The sequence below is a fragment of the Pipistrellus kuhlii genome, unplaced genomic scaffold (genome assembly GCF_014108245.1).
Source record: "Pipistrellus kuhlii isolate mPipKuh1 unplaced genomic scaffold, mPipKuh1.p scaffold_m20_p_1, whole genome shotgun sequence".
Lineage (NCBI taxonomy): Eukaryota > Metazoa > Chordata > Mammalia > Chiroptera > Vespertilionidae > Pipistrellus > Pipistrellus kuhlii.
Window position 1 is genome coordinate 50,068,626 of NW_023425404.1, and position 21,105 is coordinate 50,089,730.

The 21,105-nt window shown below is 38.7% G+C and overlaps 1 protein-coding gene across 4 annotated transcripts in view; it reads right to left on the minus strand.

Annotated features, from left to right (window-relative positions):
• Positions 1 to 303: 303 nt before the first annotated feature.
• The window catches only part of GOLM2 (golgi membrane protein 2), an 82,946-nt gene continuing 62,144 nt past the window's right edge, over positions 304 to 21,105 (minus strand). For 2 of the 4 annotated variants that reach the window (XM_045583153.1, XM_036443724.2), the window contains exons 9-10: positions 7,460 to 7,627; positions 304 to 864 (exon numbers count right to left, since the gene is read on the minus strand). In XM_045583153.1, coding sequence (XP_045439109.1) covers positions 797 to 864; positions 7,460 to 7,627 — 236 coding nt within the window. In that variant the 3' untranslated portion in view covers positions 304 to 796. The remainder of the gene's footprint in view (positions 865 to 7,459; positions 7,628 to 21,105) is intronic. The other 2 variants (XM_045583158.1, XM_036443732.2) reach the window with 1 other exon arrangement.

The following is a 21,105-nucleotide window of genomic DNA, read 5'->3' on the forward strand; positions in this document are numbered from 1 at the left end:
GGGAAGAAACTCAATGCAGGAGCCGCCCCCTGGTGGTCAGTGCAATCCCACAGGGGGAGCACTGCTCAGCCAGCCAGGCTCAAGGCTGGTGAGCGCAGCAGCAGTGTTGGGAGCCTCTCTTGCCTCCGCTGTAGGCTATCCCCCAAGGACTCCTGGATGTGAGAGTGCACAGGCTGGGCTGCGGGACTCCAACCGAGTGCACAAATTTTGTGCGCTGGGCCTCTCGTGTAAAATAAAAGGAATAGGGAAGTGATTTTGTACACATGCTGCCCAGTGTTTGGCTTCTAGGTTCCTGTTTGTTACCTAACTATTGTAGGTATAATTCCTGGAAAAGCATGTAATAAGGGGTGGATAGAACAGAATACCAGTTGGGCTAACAAGAATAAGTGCATAAAAAGTTTTTAAGCTGAGTAATTAACTATTCTCACTGTGGTTATGTGCAACTTATATAAACTGTACAACCATTTTTTCCTGTTTGTCCATTTGGGTAAAGAATTAGGCTCAATAAAATGTAATATATATATTAGTTTGCTTTAAACGCAAAAGACTACAGCTTGTTTACTTTGTTTTTGGCTCAACTGTAATACAACCAAAAAGGTCTCTGCATTAATAATACAATATGAAAAAGTTCACATATGTACATGGGTACATTCCTTCATTAAAATTTTTCCTTAAGTTTAACTCAATGTATCTTTACAACTGATACAACTGATCTTTACAACAAAAGTCAAAAAGGACAAAGTAGAAATGATTCCATTTTACAGCACTTTAGGTTTTCTGAAGTTTCCTTTAGGTTTTAAAGGACATCGTTTAAACGTTTTCCATAGTCTGCAGGATCCATTTGAAGTTCTCGTTCTTCATCATCTGAAAGGTAAATAATTATGTATTAAGAATATTACTTTTAAAATCACTTGCAGAAATTCAATTTTAAAACGTCTTTTTTTTTTTCCCCTCAGGAAGTTTTCTCCTTTTTTAAGGTACTAGTTTTCTGCTCATTATTTTTCACATTCTGCAAATAGTATTCTTTTTCTCAGTTGCTTGGCTAAAGAGGGAAAAGTCTGTAACTATTTTGGAAGATTACTTCATTTTAACAAATCTTTTAATGATAGATTGGAAAGATGGATGGATGGATGGATGGATGGATGGATGGAGGGGAGGGAAGGAGAGAGGGAGATAGATATAGTCAGCAAAATTTTAGGAACCCACAAACATTCAGCAGGTGATCCTTTTATATATTATTTCTAAGTAAATGAAGTCATTTTAATGAAAGCTTTGGTAGAAATTTCTATATATATTTTTTCATGTCTTTAAAAATAACCTTTTTTAAATTATAAAGTTAATCCTTAGTCATAAGGTAAAAATTAGACAATAAACATTACTCATAATTTTAACATTTGATTCCCATCAGTGAATTTCTTTGCTTCTCTGCAAAGAGTTTACTACCCTGTTTCCCCGAAAATAAGACAGTGTCTTATATTAATTTTTGCTCCCAAAGATGCGCTAGGTCTTACTTTTAGGGAATGTCTTAATTTTCCATGAAGAAGAATACGGTACACATTTATTGTTAAATGAAAATAAAGGAAATTTATTACCTGTATATGGTATGGTAGTATGGTAGTTGTCAACACAAACCAGACAAACTGTGAATCCTACAGTATCAAGAATTTACTCATTTATTCAATGACAATCATGTCATCATCTTCTGGAACATCATCATAACAATCCAATTCCTGAATTTCCTGGTGAATTTCTTGTGACTACTGGGGGGGGGAGGGGCTTATTTTCGGGGGATGCCTTATATTTCACTCAGAAAAAAATCTGTAAGTAGGTCTTATTTTCGGAGGATGTCTTATTTTCGGGGAAACGCGGTAGTTAACTTCCTTAATGGAGTATACAAACAAAAATTTAATCTTTTCTTTACCAAAAAGAAAAGATTATTACCTAATATTGTTAGGCAGTAATATCCCATTTACTTTGAGTAAATGTGTAAATATAATATGCAGTGTGTGTAATGTATATATATTATATATATTACACACACACACACACTGCATATTTGGGGTGGGAGGTGTTAATTCTCACCCAAGGATATTTTTTCCCATTGATTTTTAGAGAGAATGAAAGTGGGGAAAGGAGGAAGGGAGATGTGACACTTTGATTGGTTGCTTCCCACACACTCTCTGACTAGGACCAGGGATTGAAACTGGGATGAGGTACATGTCCTTTCTGGAAATTGAACTTGCAACCTTTCGTTGTGCTAGCTGACAGTCTAACCAGTGAACAAGTTGGCCAGGGCGAATAGCTATATTAAGCAACTCTGTACAGTGCTTTGGAGTTTGACTTATTTGGCTACTCACAGGTTTTTCTGAGTCCTTTATAGGTATCTCCTATCACTTGACATTACTATCAGTTTATCTGCCAATGACAATCCTTTCCTAATTTTGCTACAAACTACAGGTTTTAAAATAAGACTGCTCAGAGTACTAAAATATTAGAACAAGAATGAAAAATATTTTGCCCTAAGAGGTAGCTCCGTGGTTAGAGCATTGATCCATGGACTTAAGGGTCGCAGGTTCGATTTCTGGTCAAGGTCCTGTACCTTGGTTTCAGGCTCGATACTCAGCCCTGGTCAGGGTGAATGCAAGAGGCAACCAATCAATGTATCTCACGTTGATGTTTCTCTCTCCTTCCTCTTTTTCTTTTCTTTTCTTTTTTTAAAAAAATATATTTTATTGATTTTACACAGAGAGGAACTGAGAGGGACAGAGAGTTAGAAACGTCGATGAGAGAGAAACATTGACCAGCTGCCTCCTGCACACCCCCCACTGGGGATGTGCCCGCAACCAATGTACATGCCCTTGACCGGAATCGAACCTAGGACCCTTCAGTCCGCAGGCCGACGCTCTATCCACTGAGCCAAACCGGTCCCAGCTCTCCTTCCTCTTTCTTCTCTGTCTCTGTTCCTCTCTCTTCCCTTCCTTCACTCTCTCTCTTAAAAAAAAGAAAAAAAATTAATGGAAAAATTATCGAGTGAAGATTAAAATAAAATAAAAAAAGAATGAAAAGTATTTCAATCAGAACCTAAGAGGCTCCCTTTTTAGTACATGGCTTTTAATGATATCGTTTGGCTCCTGCAGTCTTAAAAAATGACTTCTCTTACTTTCTGGTTCATGTTACAGTTACCCAATAGCTTAGTTTTTGATATTAAGGTGTTACTACCTAGAAATACAATTTTACTCAACAAACACAGAGTGTTATAGTGTGAAAGACCCTGTTCTGAGTGCTGAACAAATACTTAAATCATATAACCCACATAACTGTTGAGTTAGATAACTACATCTATCCCTATTTGACAGATGAGGAAACTGAGGCATAGAGGTTACATAATTCACAAGGTGACACAGCTGGGATTCAAATCCAGGTAGTCTTGGCTTAGAATCAGGCACTTAAGCACTATGCTAAGCTCCTTTTATATGTATATTTAGTAATATGCATTGCATTATTCTACTAAACAAACTAGGAACTTCTTTGAGATTAAAGATAAGAGTACAGGGAATTTGTAAACGTCCATCTTCTTGTTACAATAAGGAAGGGATTAAAAGATATATCCATCAGATGTGCAGTCTTTCCAAAGTAGATCTTTAAAAAGGCAGGAAAAATATTGTTACACTACTGTAAATAAAATATTTCTTTTAGGATGCTTCAGGAAACCAGGAAGTAAAAACTAAAATAAACCAGAACTGTAAACAGAGGAAGACTAGGCTTCAATTCTATAAGAAAACACTGTGCATACAGTGTTGACTCAAATGATCAATACATATGAACAGGCATCAGAGGTAAAGCTGGAACCCTTCAGCTCTCTTTTGGTAGAGATGCTACCCAAACCTGCATTTTATAACCCAGTTTTGGAGAACAAAGCCAGTGTTCTCAGCTGAAGCCCAAACCTCAGCCCTGCAGCTGGAATCTCTAATCCTAGGAACACAAGGAAAAACTCCTAATGCTTGAGAGAGCAGACGAGTCCCTGTGGCTAGAACCCTGTTTTGGTATCTTTGGCTGCAGAGTCTCAATGGCTGGAGTAGTTTCCATTTTCTTTCCTGAGTTTGGGAGAAGTTGTATTTCAGGAATGCTAAAATCTGAAACACATTTCCCATAATACTTGTGTTATATGTAGTGATTCACTGTGAATGTAACCACAGCATTTTAGCACTGAGAACACTTTTAAGTACTCTCGCATTACAGATGAATAAATTTTGGCCCAGAGAATTTAAGTGACTTGAAAAGCAATACACAGCTCATCTCCTAAATCTCAGGCTAATGTGTTTTTCCACTCTACTGTCTGCTTTGGCTGCAAGTACAAACTGGGCTGGGAACTAAACCACTACTTCTACAACAAAGCTATGAAGAAATGCTTTTAAATTCCAAGTATTCAAACTTAACTAGAGAATAGCCATAATTGCCCCTCCCTGCTTTTTGAACAATTAATACCATACCTAAAAATTTTAAGCATGAAACATTTTTAAACATGAAAACGTGTTTAGAATTATTTGGGTCTCCCATATTTCTTTTTAGTCATCTCACCCAAACTTATTCCTCTTTATTTGCTGAAGTTGATGTTCTTGCATCTTCCTGTTCCCTATAAGAGAGTCCCCTTGGTAGCTGCCCTCTCCTCTACTGCTATCATTTAAGTGAACCCCAAAATGGTTTTAAAATGTTAAATGGCAAACCCCAGCTCAAGTAAGATTCATTTGCAAATGAAAAAAACCCAAAATTGACCAATCTTCTCCCTACTTCACTAAGGATAGCATCCTAGGTCATTTCCTTATTTATATTCTTTAGAATCTATAGATTAATATTTTAAAAAATATATCTATTTTATTGATATTTTTATAGAGAGGAAGAGAGAGGGATAGAGAGTTAGAAACATCGATGAGAGAGAATCATTGATCAGCTGCCTTCTGCACACCCCACACTGGGGATGTGCCCACAACCAAGGTACATGCCCTTGACCGGAATCAAACCTGGGATCCTTCAGTCCGCAGGCCGACACTCTATCCACTGAGCTAAACCGGTTTCGGCTATAGATTAATTTTCTTGTGAAAGTAAAGGCAGGCAGCATGAGGGTAATGAGAACCTGCAGTGGACAGTGGCAACGAGAACTGAGGGTAGGAGAGAAAGAAGAGTACTAGAAAAAGAGAGAGAGAGAAGGCGGTGAAGAGAAATGTATCTGATATGGATAAAAACTATAAAAATATTAAACTGAAGTTTTGTGATAAAAGTAATTACCGTATTTTTCGAACCATAAGACGCACTTTTTTCCCCCCAGAAGTGGGGGGAAAAAGTCCCTGCGTCTTATGGTCCAAATATAGCCTACACATACACTTTAAAAAAAAAGTTTTTTTACTTGCCCGGCTCTGTGTGGTCTCTGTGTGCTTGCCCGGCTCTAAAATGGTTCTAAATGCTGCTGTTTACTTTACAGGGTTGATTACATGTGTTTATGACTGTGATGTTGGGTTTTAATGCACATAAAATATTTTAGGACACTATTTGTTTCAGAATCTTTTTTTCTTCATTTCCCTTCTCTAAAAACTGGTGCGTCTTATGGTCCGAAAAATAAGGTATCTTTAAGACAGCCAAAATATAAGAAATGATTTTCAATTATAGTTGAAATTAACTGTTCTAATGAAAACCTAAAATCATCTGAGATAAAAGCCCTTCTGAAAGAAAACTAGAAATGTTTAAAGTGTAAACCAAGCAAGTTTATAAGATCAGAAGTTAAAGAGTTATTACTCTAGTCACAGTTATAAGAATAAAAATTAAATGAGAAAAGGATAAAAGTATTAGTTAACAACATTTACTGAGCACCCTATGTGTGCTAAAAACTATGGGTGGTGGGGAGGAATATGAAGGCAGAAAAAGATACAAACAAAATAGAAGGCAAAATAAATGAAAATGCCTGCCCTCTAAGAGCTTACATTCTAATTGATGATATGATATAAATATATGTAATGCAACATTATAAATAACTGCAAATAAGCATAACTCAAACAAATCACAAAAGCAGTAAGAAAAAATGGTAAGATTTATGAAAATGGGTAAGAGTCTGGAAGAAGTATAATTTATTCAAAAGTACCCAAAAGTGAGTTCTCATTAACAAATCCTTAAATAACTACTAACATTTATTAATCTCTTTCTATTCCAAAAACCATTTTTCTAAAACTAGAATGGGCTATCAAAACAATGCCTAGAAGGAAGTCAGAGTCTTTGGTTTCCCCCTTTCTATTAAATATGTAGTATTCTAAGACGACTACATTTTTTTCTGAGTTTCATAAAAACAACTCTTGTTATGAACCTAAATAAAATTTTATTACCTTAAAAAGTTAAAGAGTAAATCAAGACAGTTACATTGGGAAAATATTGCATGCATAATATTATAAAACCTAACACACACACATTAACTTTATAATCAACTTTTATAGAAAAAAGAAAATGTCCACAAATACTACTAAGTAGAGGTGGGCAAACTGTGGCTCGCGAACCACATGTGGTTCTTTGGCTCCTTGAGTGTGGCTCTTCCACAAAATACCACGTGCAGGCACGCACATACAGTGCAATTGAAACTTTGTGGCCCACGCACAGCAGTCGGTTTTCGGCCTGGGCGAGTCTATTCTGAAGAAGTGGCGTTAGAACACTCAAGGGGCCAAAGAGCTGCATGTGGCTCGTGAGCCGCGGTTTTCCAGCCGCTGTGCTGTGATGTAAACAGGCAGAAAACAGGCCTGAACACTTCCAAAGAAGCAACACACACTAATATGCAGGCATGGGCAGGGCTGCATGCACACAGGTAGATTCTGAACTTTCACTCAGTTAAAAGCTCAGAAGTAACACCGTTAACAAGGAAAATATGTTGAATCTGTGTATTAAACATAAAACAGATAAATCTTCACAAACTGATTGTTAAATATAAATTTTAAACCTCAGACAAAAATTTTGAAAACATTTTTGAAAAACAAACTTTCTATGCTAAATAATTTTATCTTCAGTGTAGAGACTATTTCCTTTGCAGCTTCCTTGATAATAAAAAGGCTGTCTGATCAATATTTATACCTAGAATAACTGAAATGCTTTCAGATGAGAAATTGAAAAGGGGAATTATTTTCTGGGAGTACTTGTCTAGGACCATTTTAAACAATTTAATTCTAAAATTTCTCAAGAATCTGAGTTTCAAATTGTGTCTATATCAATAACACATATAACTAAAATTAATAACAATTAAAATAATTTTTAAAAATTTATTAAAACCACTATTATAAAATTGTTTTCAAAATACAATTGAAAAACTGTACTGAAACTCTTTGTAATAAGACTGTACTGCTACTAATAAGTGGGAAAATTCTACACAAATTCAACCAAATTGGGATGGTGGATTTCATGGTCACAGCATGGAAGCCAGGCCCACGCTCACCTTGGACGTCTTCCTCTCCACCATCACCATCTTCTTCCTCATTGTAAGCCAGCTCAGCCTGCTTGTCTGCCTCATACTCACCTACGTTACCATCATCCCCATTATAATCCGCCAGTTTAGAGCCATGTTGCGGATCAACAGGGGATTCATTCTCATCAAAGAATCGGCCTGTGAAGTAGGTAGAGGATTAATTCCAGAGTAAAAAGAGAAGAAGGGAGGGAACTGTACTGAAGGCAGATAAGAAAGTAGTCAAGTGAAACCTGGGATCTTTCAGGACACTGATATAAAGATACATTTTGTGAAAGTTATTCAAGACAAAGGGAAATAAGAATGAAGACAGAAAATAATTTTTATTTAAGAAGTTTTGTGTGGCTCAGTGGTTAAGTGTCAACCAAGAGGTCACCAGTTCGATTCCTGGTCAAGGCACATCCCGAGTGAGGGGTGTGCAGGAGGCAGCTAATCCATAATTCTCTCTCATTGTTGAGTTTCTCTATCTCTCTTTCCCTCTCCCTTCCTCTCTCTCAAAATCAATAAAAACATTTTTTTTTAAATTCTTTTGTTTTAATTTTAGTAAAGTTATGTTTTCTTAAAGAAAAGGGCAGCATGTCAGGATTGTTTTTCTAATAACCAAGGACTTCTCACTTTAGGAGAATATTTTTATTCATAGATACAATGCATATTTGAAATGTGCAGTCATTTATTGCTCTATGAAATAGCACTTTCCTAAATAATTTTGGCAACTTTTTCATTTAAAAATAAACAATTACTATGCAGGCTAACTCTTTTTTTGATACTAAGAGAAACTGACACACCTGAGAACTATCTTTGTTTTAAAATGTTTTTATTGATTTTAGAGAGAGAGGAAGAAAGAGGAATAGAAACATCAATAAGATGAAAGAGAAATATCAATTAGCTGCCTCCTGAATGCCCCCTACTTGAGATCAAACCCACAACTTGATGACCTCTTGGTTCATGGATCAACATCAACCACTGAGCCACACTGGCTGAGCCTGAGAACTATCTTAAGTTCCTTCAGTAACAGTGATTCACTATAGGCATGAATTGATTTCCAAAGAGGGATGGCAGAGAGAGTAAACTATGAGAATCTCTAGTGGTATGTGTTTTGAAAAAAAAAAATCCAATTACTTAAGACTTATTTTTCCCATTTCCTAAAAGTCAATGGTAGAGGAAACTTAAGAAAGTTGACCTACATGAAGCTGTGATATTGTACACATTAATAACAACTAGAAACCAAGAAGAGCAATAGATATAACACCTATACTATTGTAGAAAGCTATTAACAACCAGGAGTGAAAATGCAAATGTTAGACAAACTAAGATCTGACTCAGAAACACAAGTTAAACTCTACTTTGACATTAAATTTAAGCACCACAAAGACAAATCTTATTCCAAGCCATAAAATATGACATTAACTTCCTCATGGTGTAGGAATTGAAGACTTCAAAAAAAAAAAATTATAACAACTTTCTGTAATAGGTCTGAAATTTTTGGAATTATACTATAAAAATTTACATTGCAATGAGACAATTAGAAAAAAAAAGTTCCTCTGCCTGGAAAGAAAGGTTAAGTGCAAATGAAAAGAAAAAATATGGAGATATTGATTAATTCTACAGAAGATTCACCACATCATCAGGCCAATATATCAATATATTTCTTTCTCTTTAAAATTTATTTATTAAATTTATAGGGGTGACACTGGTCCACATGAACATAAAGGTTCAGGTGTTGGTTTCTATGATACAAGATCTACATATTATACCATGTGCCCACCACCTAAAGTCAAATCTCCCCATCACCATATATTAGGAGCCCCTTCTCCCCTACGCCCTTCTCTCTGGCAATCACCACACTGCTGTTTGTATTCACGAGTTTCAGTCTTATATCCCACATCTGAGCAAAATCATATAGTTCTTAGCTTTTCTGACTGACATATTTCACTTTGCATAAGGTTTTCAAGGTCTATCCATGTTGGTTCAAATAGCATTATTTCATCCCTTCTTACGGCTGAGTATTATTCCATTGTGCACATGCACCACATCTTTTTTTATCCAGTCTTCAATCGTAGGACACTTTGATTGTTGCCATGTCCACTGGTCAGCTCCCCCCAGCCCATAGGAGACTGGTGAGCTTCAGCTAGTGGAAAGCAGTGAGCCCAGGCCAAGCTGCTCTGTGATCACGGGGCAAACAGGCCAGGCCCAGCTGCCCCTCGATCATAGGGCGAAGAGCCCAGCTGAGCCGCCCCACGATCACTGGGAGAACAGGCCAGGCCGAGCCTGGCCAAGCTGTCCTGCAATCCCAGGCGAAGAAGCCACTCCACTGAACAACCTGTACTAGGGATCTGTTCTGGTGCATGGCCCAGAGTCTGGGGCCTCTAGCCTGCAGCAATAAGAAGTCTCCCGCTCCCCAGAGTTAGAAGCACCAGCCCAGGTCTACCCAGAGGCCTAGTCCTGACTGCAGGAGGGTGAGTTCCTGCAGGCTGGGATTTGATCCCCACACATTAGCACTAGGAGACCAGTGCCTTTGTTATTGCTGTGTGCCTAGATTTTAATTGGACAAATGCTCAGTGGTCCTGGGCGCCAGCTTAGCAAAATCATTTAGGAGGAGAATTCTGTCTGGGTTTCCTCAAATTCCCTCAGCCCCTACTCACCCCTCTGTAAAGGCGCAGAACAAGTGAGGCCCCTTAAATAAAAATCAGAGATCTCCAGCAATGGTGGACCTCTCTCATCACAGACATTTGGACTGGATGGCATTTGAGTATTTATCTAGGCACCATGACAGGGAAACACAAGCTCAAGTCTTAAAAAATTCACAACCTTGTTAGAGTGAGTAGATGATAAAAGTGCAATAACATCAGAATGTAAGGCAACAATACAGAGGAACAGAGGCAATTGCTAGGATGATTTCCTAATAATTAGTACAAAGAGTATGTACTGTGAATTAAATAAAAAAATGTGTGGAAATAGCTGCTTCATGAGTATGGCATCCCTTTCTATTTTAAAGGAAGCTGAGTTCCATGTGAACTGTGTACTATGCTATGGTATCTGAAGCACAGGACAAGGGAGGCCCTAAGTGTACTATGCTTTGATATTTGAGTCATTCTTTATTGTTCAATGTGATTTATTTCTGTATGCCTCAGTTTTGTAATAGTTAAATTACTAGAATAAATACATCTTGCTATAAAATATTACTAGAAGATCAAATGATCAGGTGACATTTATTGTTATTTTCTATAAATGAACACAATTTCTGGTATGCTAAAGTGACAGGTATTATAGAAATATTCAGATAGGGAGATCTTCAGGCTTGATTACAAGTGAGGCTTTCTATCACAACCCAAATTTATTGCTTTAAAAAAAGCAGGGAGCCAACTAGAAACTGAACCAAATATAAGCCCTTGAAGGGCAAATGTAAGTTGGATAAGCTTTGCTATTACAAGAGCAAGAAGAAAAAATTCAGATGCAAGAATGAAAACCACATTGTATCCACTCTAAGCAGCTGTTAAAGAAAAAGAATGTTATACTATGAAAATACAGATTGTAAAGATATTTGTTCAAAGAGGATTTCCTAGAGTAGGTGAAATTTCAGTTAATTTTTTTTAAATGTGAAGAGGTTAGCTAGATTAAAAAAAAAAATTAGGGGACCCGAATTGCAGAGGGTGCAGGCGGAGCTGAGGGACCCCTCTTCCATGCATAAATTTCGTGCACCGGGCCTCTAGTATGTTGATATGCTAAGGATGCTCAACTATTTGCTATGACATGCACTGACCACCAGGGGGCAGACACTCCAACTGATAGGTTAGGTTGCTGCTGGGGTCCAGCCGATTGGCCAGACACACCCTAGAGCCCTCCCATATACCCTCTCTAGCTGGCCAACCTCCTGCATCCCTCCCTAGCCCCAATCGTGGGCCAGTGGGGTCCCTCAGCCTTGCCTGAACCCCTCAGAGGATGTTGGAGAGCCAGTTTCAGTGCAATCCTCCAGGGCAGGCCAAGGGACCCACTGGTGCATAAATTCATGCACTGGGCCTCTAGTCTTGTTGATAATGGCCACTCTAACAAGAGTAAGGTGGTATCTCATTGTAGTGTGTTTTTTAATGTGTATGTGCGTGTGTGTGTGTGTGTTTGAATCCTCACCCAAGGATATTTTTCCATTGATTTTTAGAGTGAGTGGAAGGGAGGCGGAGAGACACACAGAGACAAACATTGATGTGAGAGAGACACATCCATTGATTGCCTCCTGCAAGTGCCCTGTTATTGGGGATTGAGCCTGTAACTGAGGTATTTGGCCTCAGGATTTTACTGGCCTCATAGAATGTGTTAAGAAGTATTGCCTCTTCTTTAATATTTTGGAAGAGTTGAGAAGGACAGGCTTTAAATCTTCCTTGAATGTTTGGTCGAATTCACTGGTGAAGCCATCTGTTCCTGGACTTTTATTTCTTTGGGAGGTTTTTGATGGTTGTTTTAATTTCCCCACTGCCGATTGGTCTATTTAGATTTTCCAGTTCTTCATGATTTAGTCTAGAAAGGTTATATAAATCTAGAAACTTATCAATTTCTTCTGGGTTACTGAATTTAGTGGCATATAGTCTTTCATCATATTCTAGTGTGATCTTTGTACATCTATTGATATATTATCTGTGGTGACTTCTCTCTCATTTATGGTTTCGTTTATATGGGTATTTTCTCTTTTTTCTTTATCAGTAAGTCTAGCCAGAGATTTGTCAATTTAATTAATCTTTTCAAAAAACTAGCTCTTTGTTTTATTAATTTTTTGTATAGTCTTTTTGTCCTCTATTCCATTAAATTCTGCTTTAATTTTTATTATTTCCTTTCTTCTGCTGACTTTGGGTTGCTTTTGTTCTTCCTTTCCTACTTCTTTAAGATGTGATATTAGGTTGTTTACTTGGGATTTCTCTTGTTTCCTGAGATAGGCCTGTAATTATATTAACTTCTCTCTTAATACTGCTTTTGCTGCATCCCAGGAAGTTTTGATATATTCTATGTATATTCATTCTTATTTGTCTCTATATATCTTTTGATCTATTTTATTTCCTCTTTGACCCAGTCATTTTTTAGTTGTATGTTGTTTATTCTCCACATATTTGTGGGTGTCTACTTCCTCTTTGCAGTTGATTTTAATTTCAAGGCACTGTACTTGGTATTTCAAGAGCATATGCTTGTTTTAATTTCAATCTTCTTGAACTTGTTGATGCTAGTTTTGTGACCCAAAATATGGTCTATCCTTGAGAATGTTCCATGTGCACTGGAGAAGAATGTATAATCTGATATTCTTTGGATGAAAGTTTCTGTAATGTTAATTATGTCCATTTTGTTTAGTGTTTCATTTAAGGCTGATAGTTCTTTATTGGTTTTCTGTTTGGTTGATCTGTTTAGAGCTGTCAATGGAGGATTAAGGTCTTTAACTCTGATTGTGTTTTGATCTGTTTCTCCCTTTAGTTCTGTGAGTAGTTATTTTATATATTTCGGTACTCCCTGGTTGGGTACATATATATTAAGAAGTGTTATTTTCTTGATATAGTGGCCCCTTTATCATATTCAAGTGCCAATCTTTGTCTCTTATTCTCTTTGTTATCTTGAAATCTATTTTGTCAAATATAAGTATGGCTATACCTGCTTTTCTGTGGATGTTATTTGCTTAGAGAATCACTGTTCACCCTTTTACTGTGAATCTACCTTTGTCTTTGCAGCTTAGATGTGTCTCTTGTAGGCAGCATATGGATAGATTTTGTTTATTGATCCACTCTGTTATTCTGTGCCTCTTTATTGGTGAATTCAGGCCATTTACATTTATGATAATTATTTATGTATGAGGATTTCCTACAGCCATTTTATCTTTTATTTCCGGGTAGCTCTGTACCTTCACTGGTTCTTTTCCTTAGTGTTTCTGTCTATTGTTTTTGTTTGGTGGTATTCTATACTTCTTTCCTCCGTTTCCTCTTTTTCTTTAAGCTATGTCTTGGTTTGTGGATTTTTGTGTGTGGTTACCATTAGGTTTATAAAAAGTAAACTTGCACATATACCATAGCTGGTTTTCTTTTGAGTGCATCTGATCTTCATCCTCCTTTGCCATTTTAGGACTTTTCCGCTTCCCTTTTATGTTTTTGTCATCACAAATGATCCCTATTTATGCTGTAAGTTTTTTGGTGTAAGTTACTTGTAGTGTTGTAACATTATGATCTTTGTTTCAGGTAGAATAAATCCCTTGAATATTTCCTGCAGTGGAGGTGTTCTGGTGATAAAATCCCTCAGCTTCTGCATGTCTGGAAATGTCTTTATTTCTCCTTCATATTTAAAGGATAATTTTGCTGGATATATAATTCAGCTGGTATTCTCTCAGATGTTCAAATATTTGGTTTTATTCTCTTCTGACTTGTAGAGTTTCTGCTGAGAAATCGGATGAAATTCTGATGGGTTTTCCTTTGTAGGTCGCTCTCTTATTTGCCCCTGCTGCTCTGAGAATTTTTTCTAAGTCATTAATTTTTTACAGTTTTAATACCAAGTACCTTAGAGAAGGCTTCTTTGGGTTGAGATAACAAGATGGTGTTCTGTTTGCTTCCTGGACTTGAGGATCTAGTTCTTCTCATAACTTTGGTAAATTCTCATTTACTATTTGCTTAAACAGGCTCTCCACACCCTATCTCCTCTCTTCCTCCTTTGGAATACCTATAATTCTAATAGTGCTTTTTCTGATGGAGTCCGATAATTCTCATAGGGCTATTCCATTTTTCTTTATGCTCAGGTCTCTCTCTTCTTTCCTTTGCATCATTTCTAGATTCCTGTTTTCAATATCACTAATTTTTACCTCCATCTGGTTAGTTCTATTTTCTATGTTCAGTAGTTCACACTTAATCTCCTTAAGTGTATCCTTTTATCCCAGGATTTCTGATTTTGATTCTTTTTTAAAGTTTCAATCTGTTTGGTAAAGCACTCATTTTGTTTATTGATTTGTTTTCTGAGTGCACTGAATTACCTGTCTGTATTTTCTCATCTCTGGTTGAGTATTTTCAAACCTGCAATCTTAAAATCTCTGTCATTTATATCACACATTTCCATGTGTTCCAGCTCGCTTTCTGGGGATTTTTCATTTTCTTTTCTTTTCTTTTTTTAAAATATATTTTATTGATTTTTCTTACAGAGAGGAAGGGAGAGAGATAGAGAGCTAGAAACATCGATGAGAGAGAAACATCGACCAGCTGCCTCTTGCACACCCCCTGCCGGGGATGTGCCCGCAACCAATGTACATGCCCTTGACCAGAATCGAATCTGGGACCTTTCTGTCCGCAGACCGACGCTCTATCCACTGAGCCAAACCAGTTTCGGCGGATTTTTCATTTTCTTTCTGGTCATCCTCGTTACTGTGGGTATTCATGGTATTTGTTCTCCTTTGCCTATTCATTTATCTCCCTATAAGTATAGCCCAGGGGTCGGCAACCTTTAAGACATAAAGAGCCACTTGGACCCGTTTACGAAGGAAAAAAAAAACCTGGGAGCCGCAAAACCATTGCGACATTTAAAACAAATATAACACTGCATATATTGTTTCTTACCTTAATGCTATATACCGAATTGTGCAGTTAGCTGTCAATCTGAAGAAAAAAAGGACTTTTTCACTTAACAATGTAAAATATATTTTTGCAAATTAATAGCTAATTAAAATATTTAATTTACCTGGTTAATGGGATTTTTGCTCCTGAACCTCAGTGCACAGTGTCTGCACATCAGGGCTGTAAGACATTACCTTCATTTTCACACAGGCTTGAAAGTTGTCATCTGTGAGGCGTGATAGATGTTTGTTTTTAATATAGTTCATGTTGGAAAAGACCTGCTCACATACATATGTGGAGCCGAAGATCGACAGGACTCCAAATGCATACTTTTTCATGTTTATATAAGTGTTGGGGATGGCATTCCATGTTTCGAACACAAGTTTGTCCTGTTTGGGAAGGTTTTCAATATCACTCCATTTATAATTCTGAGCCAGAATGGCCTTCTGACGGGCAACATCCTCAAGAGTAGCGGCCAAGCATTTGAACTTGGACACCCATATATCTTTGTCGGCTATATCAGCCAGTTCCATCTCAAGATCAGGTTGACTTACACCTGCAAATGCAATCATATTCAATAGGGATGGATCGATCGCCAGGGGAGTGACAGGGAAGGATAATGTGGTTTTTTCCTCTCTGAACTCACAGAATCGTTTCCCAAACGAACTTTGCATTGTGGTGATTGCAGACTTCAAATATTCCAAATTTATCATATCATGACTTTGTTTGAACTCTTTCAAAGAGGGAAAGTGAGACAGTGTACCTCTCTGTAAATCTTTGACAAACACTGTCAACTTGCGCTCGAATGCCAAAACCTCCTCCAGCATGTGCAGAGCTGTGCTTCCTTTCCCCTGAAGGGTTGTATTTAGTGTGTTTAGATGTGCTGTCATGTCTACCATAAAATGTAATTTTTCCAGCCACTCTGGTTGTTCCAGCTCAGGAAAGGTGAACTCTTTGCTGGCCAGGAAATTTTTTACTTCTTCCAAACATGCGACAAAGCGTTTTAGCACCTCGCCTCTGGACAGCCACCGGACCTTGTTGTGGAGCAGGAGGTCAGAATATATGCTCTCCACCTCATCCAATAGCAAATGGAACTGGCAGTGGTTTAAACCCTCTGCCATTATCTTATTAACAATCTGAATGACCACATCCATCACTTTTGTGCATTCCGGGGGAAATGTTTGAGCACACAATGCCTCTTGGTGCAGGATGCAATGAAATGAGAGCAGCGTTCTACCCAGAGCCTTCTGCAGTAGAGCCACAAAGCCCTTCTGTGCTCCTCTCATGCTCGGTGCCCCATCAGTAGCCACTGAGACCAGGTGGTTGGTGTTTATTTTTTCCGCACTTAAATTGTCCAGGACAGCCTTACAGATATCCTCACCCCTTGTTTGGCCGTAGTCCAGGGAGGAGGCAGCACTGCCGACGACGGCGATATAGAGCAAGTCCCCGTGCAGCTCCGGGAAGATGACAGGAGCGGCGGGGTCGGCGCAGCCAGGATGTTGTCGATGCTGAACATGCTGGCGGGCATCCCCGAAACCCGCGCGGGGATGGGACCGGGACAGGATGGGACGGGACGGGATGGGACGGGACGAGGGGCGCTCGGAGGAGGAGAAGCGCCTCAGCGTGTGTGGGGTCCGGAGCCGGAGCAAACCGAAAGAGAGCGCCGGTGAGCGAGGCTGCTCCCTCCCCACCCCGCCCCTGCGCCCGCCTCAACAAGTCACCTTTAAAAAAAAAAAACCAATTCATCAGGCCCCCAATATTTTGTAAATTAATTAGTGAGCCATGCATGCCATAAAAATAATTCATCAGGCCCCCCAATATTCCATAAATTAAATTAAGTAAATTAAATTTAAAAATGTAAATAATAATTTAATTAATTTATTAATTTTTTTTTTATATAATAGCCACAAATTTCCTACAGTGTACATCTTACAAAAGGACCTGTCTCCCATGCTTAACCAACAACAAAAATTAGTATTAGAGGTAAGTGATACAGCTCCCCGCCCGCCCCTGCTGTCGGCCCTGCTGGGAGCCGCAGCAAAGGTTCAAAAGAGCCGCATGCGGCTCCGGAGCCACAGGTTGCCAACCCCTGGTCTAGCCAATAGCAGCTTTATCTGAAGAGGTCTTTCTACTATTTTCCAGTAGATGGCACTGAATCACAAGATTTTTTTTAGCTCTTTGATCTCCCAGTCTTGAACATCCCTGGCTTCTGTAAGAAAATACAGTTGCACTACTTGGGGTGTGATTTGTTTTACTCTCACCATAACGAAGACCCCTGACCTCTTTGGGGTCCCACTCCAAGCACTCCTCCAGATCAGTCACAGAGTAGAACAGCGCTTCTACTGCAACAGCTCTTGGTTTATAGATAATATGCTCCTGGATCTGACTCTAGGGGCAACCACAGGCTAGTTTTGGGAGTCCACAAGGTGGCAGGGTTCTGTGGTTCTGTTTCTTTGAAACATCACTGCCCAGTGGACAGTGGAAAACCACATGGGAGAACCCTATGCTCTGTCAGGCATCTGCTGACGCAGACTCTGTTTGTTCCCTTGCCCCTCGCCCTACTGGGCTGGTCCCCCACAGCTCTCTGTTCCTCCCGGTGGTAGGATGAGCCTGCTACTGCTGGCTTTCTTCACTCTTCTGGTAGGACTGCATCTGCAGGTCACCTGTGCTTTCTTCTCTTCTGGTCTCCTGTTTATTTCTAGTTGCCCACTTGTAGATGTTTCAATGTGCAGGTCTCTCAGACGTGCATTTGTGTTGGGCAGGGATTTCTTTGTTGAAGTATAGCCTGTTAACTTGTTGAAATTTCACTGGGTAAGACAAGGTGTGCTCTCACTCCGCCATTCCTCTGACAACACTCCCAATATTTTCCTAATTGTGGGGTAATGAATGAATTAGGAAAACAGTTAAAGAACAAATCGCACTTACAAAGGTTTTTTAAGATGAGGGGTTTGACTTCAGTAACAGGTAATTATGGCCACTAAAAAACCCCAGAAAATCATCTTAAACATATTCTAGAATAACGTTTGGTACATGCAATAAATAAATAATTTGAAAATTTGATAAAATAGTTAGAGGAAATAAATGAATATACAAGAGTTTTTAAAATGGAAAACAGTAACAAGAATAGGTAAACTATTTGTGAGAGAAGACACCTGTCCAATGATAGTAACACAAAACAAAACATTTTGATGGCTTTTATTATATTATCTTTCCCTTAATGATAAAATAAATCATGCTAACGTAAGCAAGTAATGGGAAGATTTTATAGAAATCTACATTTTATTTTTCTTAATATGAAATATTTACTATGGACAAAACACCTGGAGCAGATAAATTATCTTTATACAATGTGAAACTGATGTTTTAAATATGCAACTTTTTATTATAGTTATTAGTGAGTTTCCCAAAGTATACTATATCCTCTAAGAAAACGTTTCCATTTTTTAAATCAGTTATAGAAAAAGTTATTACAAAATATAGTTAACTATTATTATCAGACTAATAGCCTGATGCACGAAGATTCGTGAAAGAATAGGCCTTCCTTCCCTTGGCTGCCACCACGAGGCAGCTCGCTCTGGTAACCTGTGCAGTGGCAGTGGTGGTGGCAAGCCCTGCACACTCCTGCACTGCTTCCTCCTCGCCCTCCTTCTCTGGAGAGTTCCTCTGTGCAGCGCTGGTGCTCCTGGGGAAAGCGGAGGGGAAGAGGTGGCGGGAGCAAGGCAGGTGGGAAGGACTGGAGAGGGTGGGTGTGCTAGTGCATTTCACTTTCCCATTGTGAAAGTTGGATGCAACTTGGCCCCATTCTTCCCCCTCTTCCTCCTCCACACTCTGCCTCCTGCCCACCACCCTCCCTCCATGCCCATCGCCCCACCCCTCTTAATTAGGCAAAATAGAGAGGAGGGAGATCTGATAATTTGGGTCACTGTGTAGGTGGCCTCTTTCATCTATTCAAAACAAAGCTGAGCTGCCTGCCACTGCCACTATGGCTGCCACTATCGCCCCTTGGCTGGACCAGGGCTCCCAGGTTGCGCTAACTGTGCACCGAGCAAGTCCGCACCCCGGAGGGTGATCCAACGCTAGGGTTTTGTTTATCAGAGCAGTGGGGTAGGGGTGGGGGAGAGGGAAACACCAGATACCAGGAGCTATGACCTCAGGCACCAAAGGGTTGCCTCTGAGGCCAGGGGTTGGGCCACAGGGAGGCTGCAAGGATGGTTGACAGGTGTGGAGCAGAGCAGGAAGGCCCTAAGGAGGTGCACTGCCCAGAGGCCGGGAGTGGCGGGGGGGGGCAGGGCCACTGCCAACTTTGTCAGGTTAATTTGCATACTCACTCCTGATTGGCTGTTGGTGTTGCGAAGTGATGGTCAATTTACATACTTCTCTTTTATTAGTAAGATATGGTATATTAACCAAAGAGATGTTCATTTTGTGCCTATTATACTATTCCAATAGAACAATATATAAAGCCTTTATTTCCCCTTAGGAATCTGATGATCTGACTAGCCTGAATCAAGTCATAATTTTTGTTTTTGTTTTTTTGTTGATCCTCACCCAAGGATAATTTCTCCATTGATGTTTAGAAAGAGTAGAAGGGAGGGAGGGAGGGAGGGAAGAAGAGAGGGGAGAGAGAGAGAGAGAGAAAGAGAGAGAGAGAGAGAGAGAGATATCAATGTCAGAGACACATTGATAAGTTGCCTCCCTCATATGTCCTGACTGGTATGGGGAATCAAACCCACAACCCTTTAATGCTCCAACCAATGCTCTACCACTGAGCAACACTGGCCAGGGCCAGTCATAAAATTTTAGTACTACAATTACAGTGATACTGAGGCAATCAGAAAATCAACAAAAATGGATGAGCACGCAACTATCCTTTGTTAAATAGTAATTGATGCTTCATATATACAGAATTTTTATCTGTGTAGAAAGAGCTAAGCCTTATAAACAACAAGAGGAAAAGAGCCAACTATAAAATATTGCCAATCAAGTTGGGGACATCAGACAAACTTCACATTACACAGTGAATTAATTAAACAGTGTAAATAAAAATGCATAATACTGAAAAATATAACAGACTGTAAATTATATAACTGTCAGCAACATATTTGCAAAAAAGAGTTATACAAGAAAGAAATCAGTCTGGGTTAGAGCTAGAAAGGAAGACTTTTTTAAAAAAAGGGGGCAAATATATTGTACCATGAGAGAGAGAAAGAATATATGGTGCCATGACAGAGAGAAAGAAAGAAATGTTCAAAGAATAAGAATGAAGATAGAGTATTTAGGAGATAATAAAGAGATTAATTTATTTATATTAGAAAGTGGAAAGAAGAAGATTGGACAAGCAAATCTGGAATAACTATGAAAGAACTTTGAAGTTAGGGGTTTAAAAAGGCTTCCTTGCCTTGGCTGTGTAGCTAAGTTGTTTGGAGTGTTGTTCTGATATGCCAACATTGTGGGTTCAATCTCTGATCAAAACACATACAAAAAGCAACCAATGAATGCATGAATAAGTAGAACAATAAACTTCTCTCTCTAAAATCAATAAATTGATAAAATAAGTAAAAACAAAAAGACTTCCTATATCCACTAAACATAGTGACTGTTAGAATGAATGACAAAGTATATAAAAGTATCTATTATGCTTTTTACCCATTCACTCAACAAAGATTGACTGATGTATGTGACAGGTATCATTCTAGGCACCACTATACAAAAGTGTACTTACAATCTCCATCTCCAGTAACTCAGAGTAGAAAGGGAGACAGATATGAAAACATATAATTAGAAAGTGATGCTATTGTGCTGTAACAATAATGATCTAGAAAGGATATCTCAATGTGGAGACTTGTTACCATTGGTTTCTATTTAATAAAGGAAGTCTGAACTTTATGTAAGCAACAGACAATTGTTATGATTTCTCTGAAACTGACATAAGGAATCTAATCTTATGCACCACAGCATCTCCAGGGTCTAGTCAGGTAAGAAGCTGTAGTAGTTAAACTAGGAAGATACCAGAGAAAATGTTAAGAACAGGTGAATCCAATACATTTAAAAATGACAAACTGA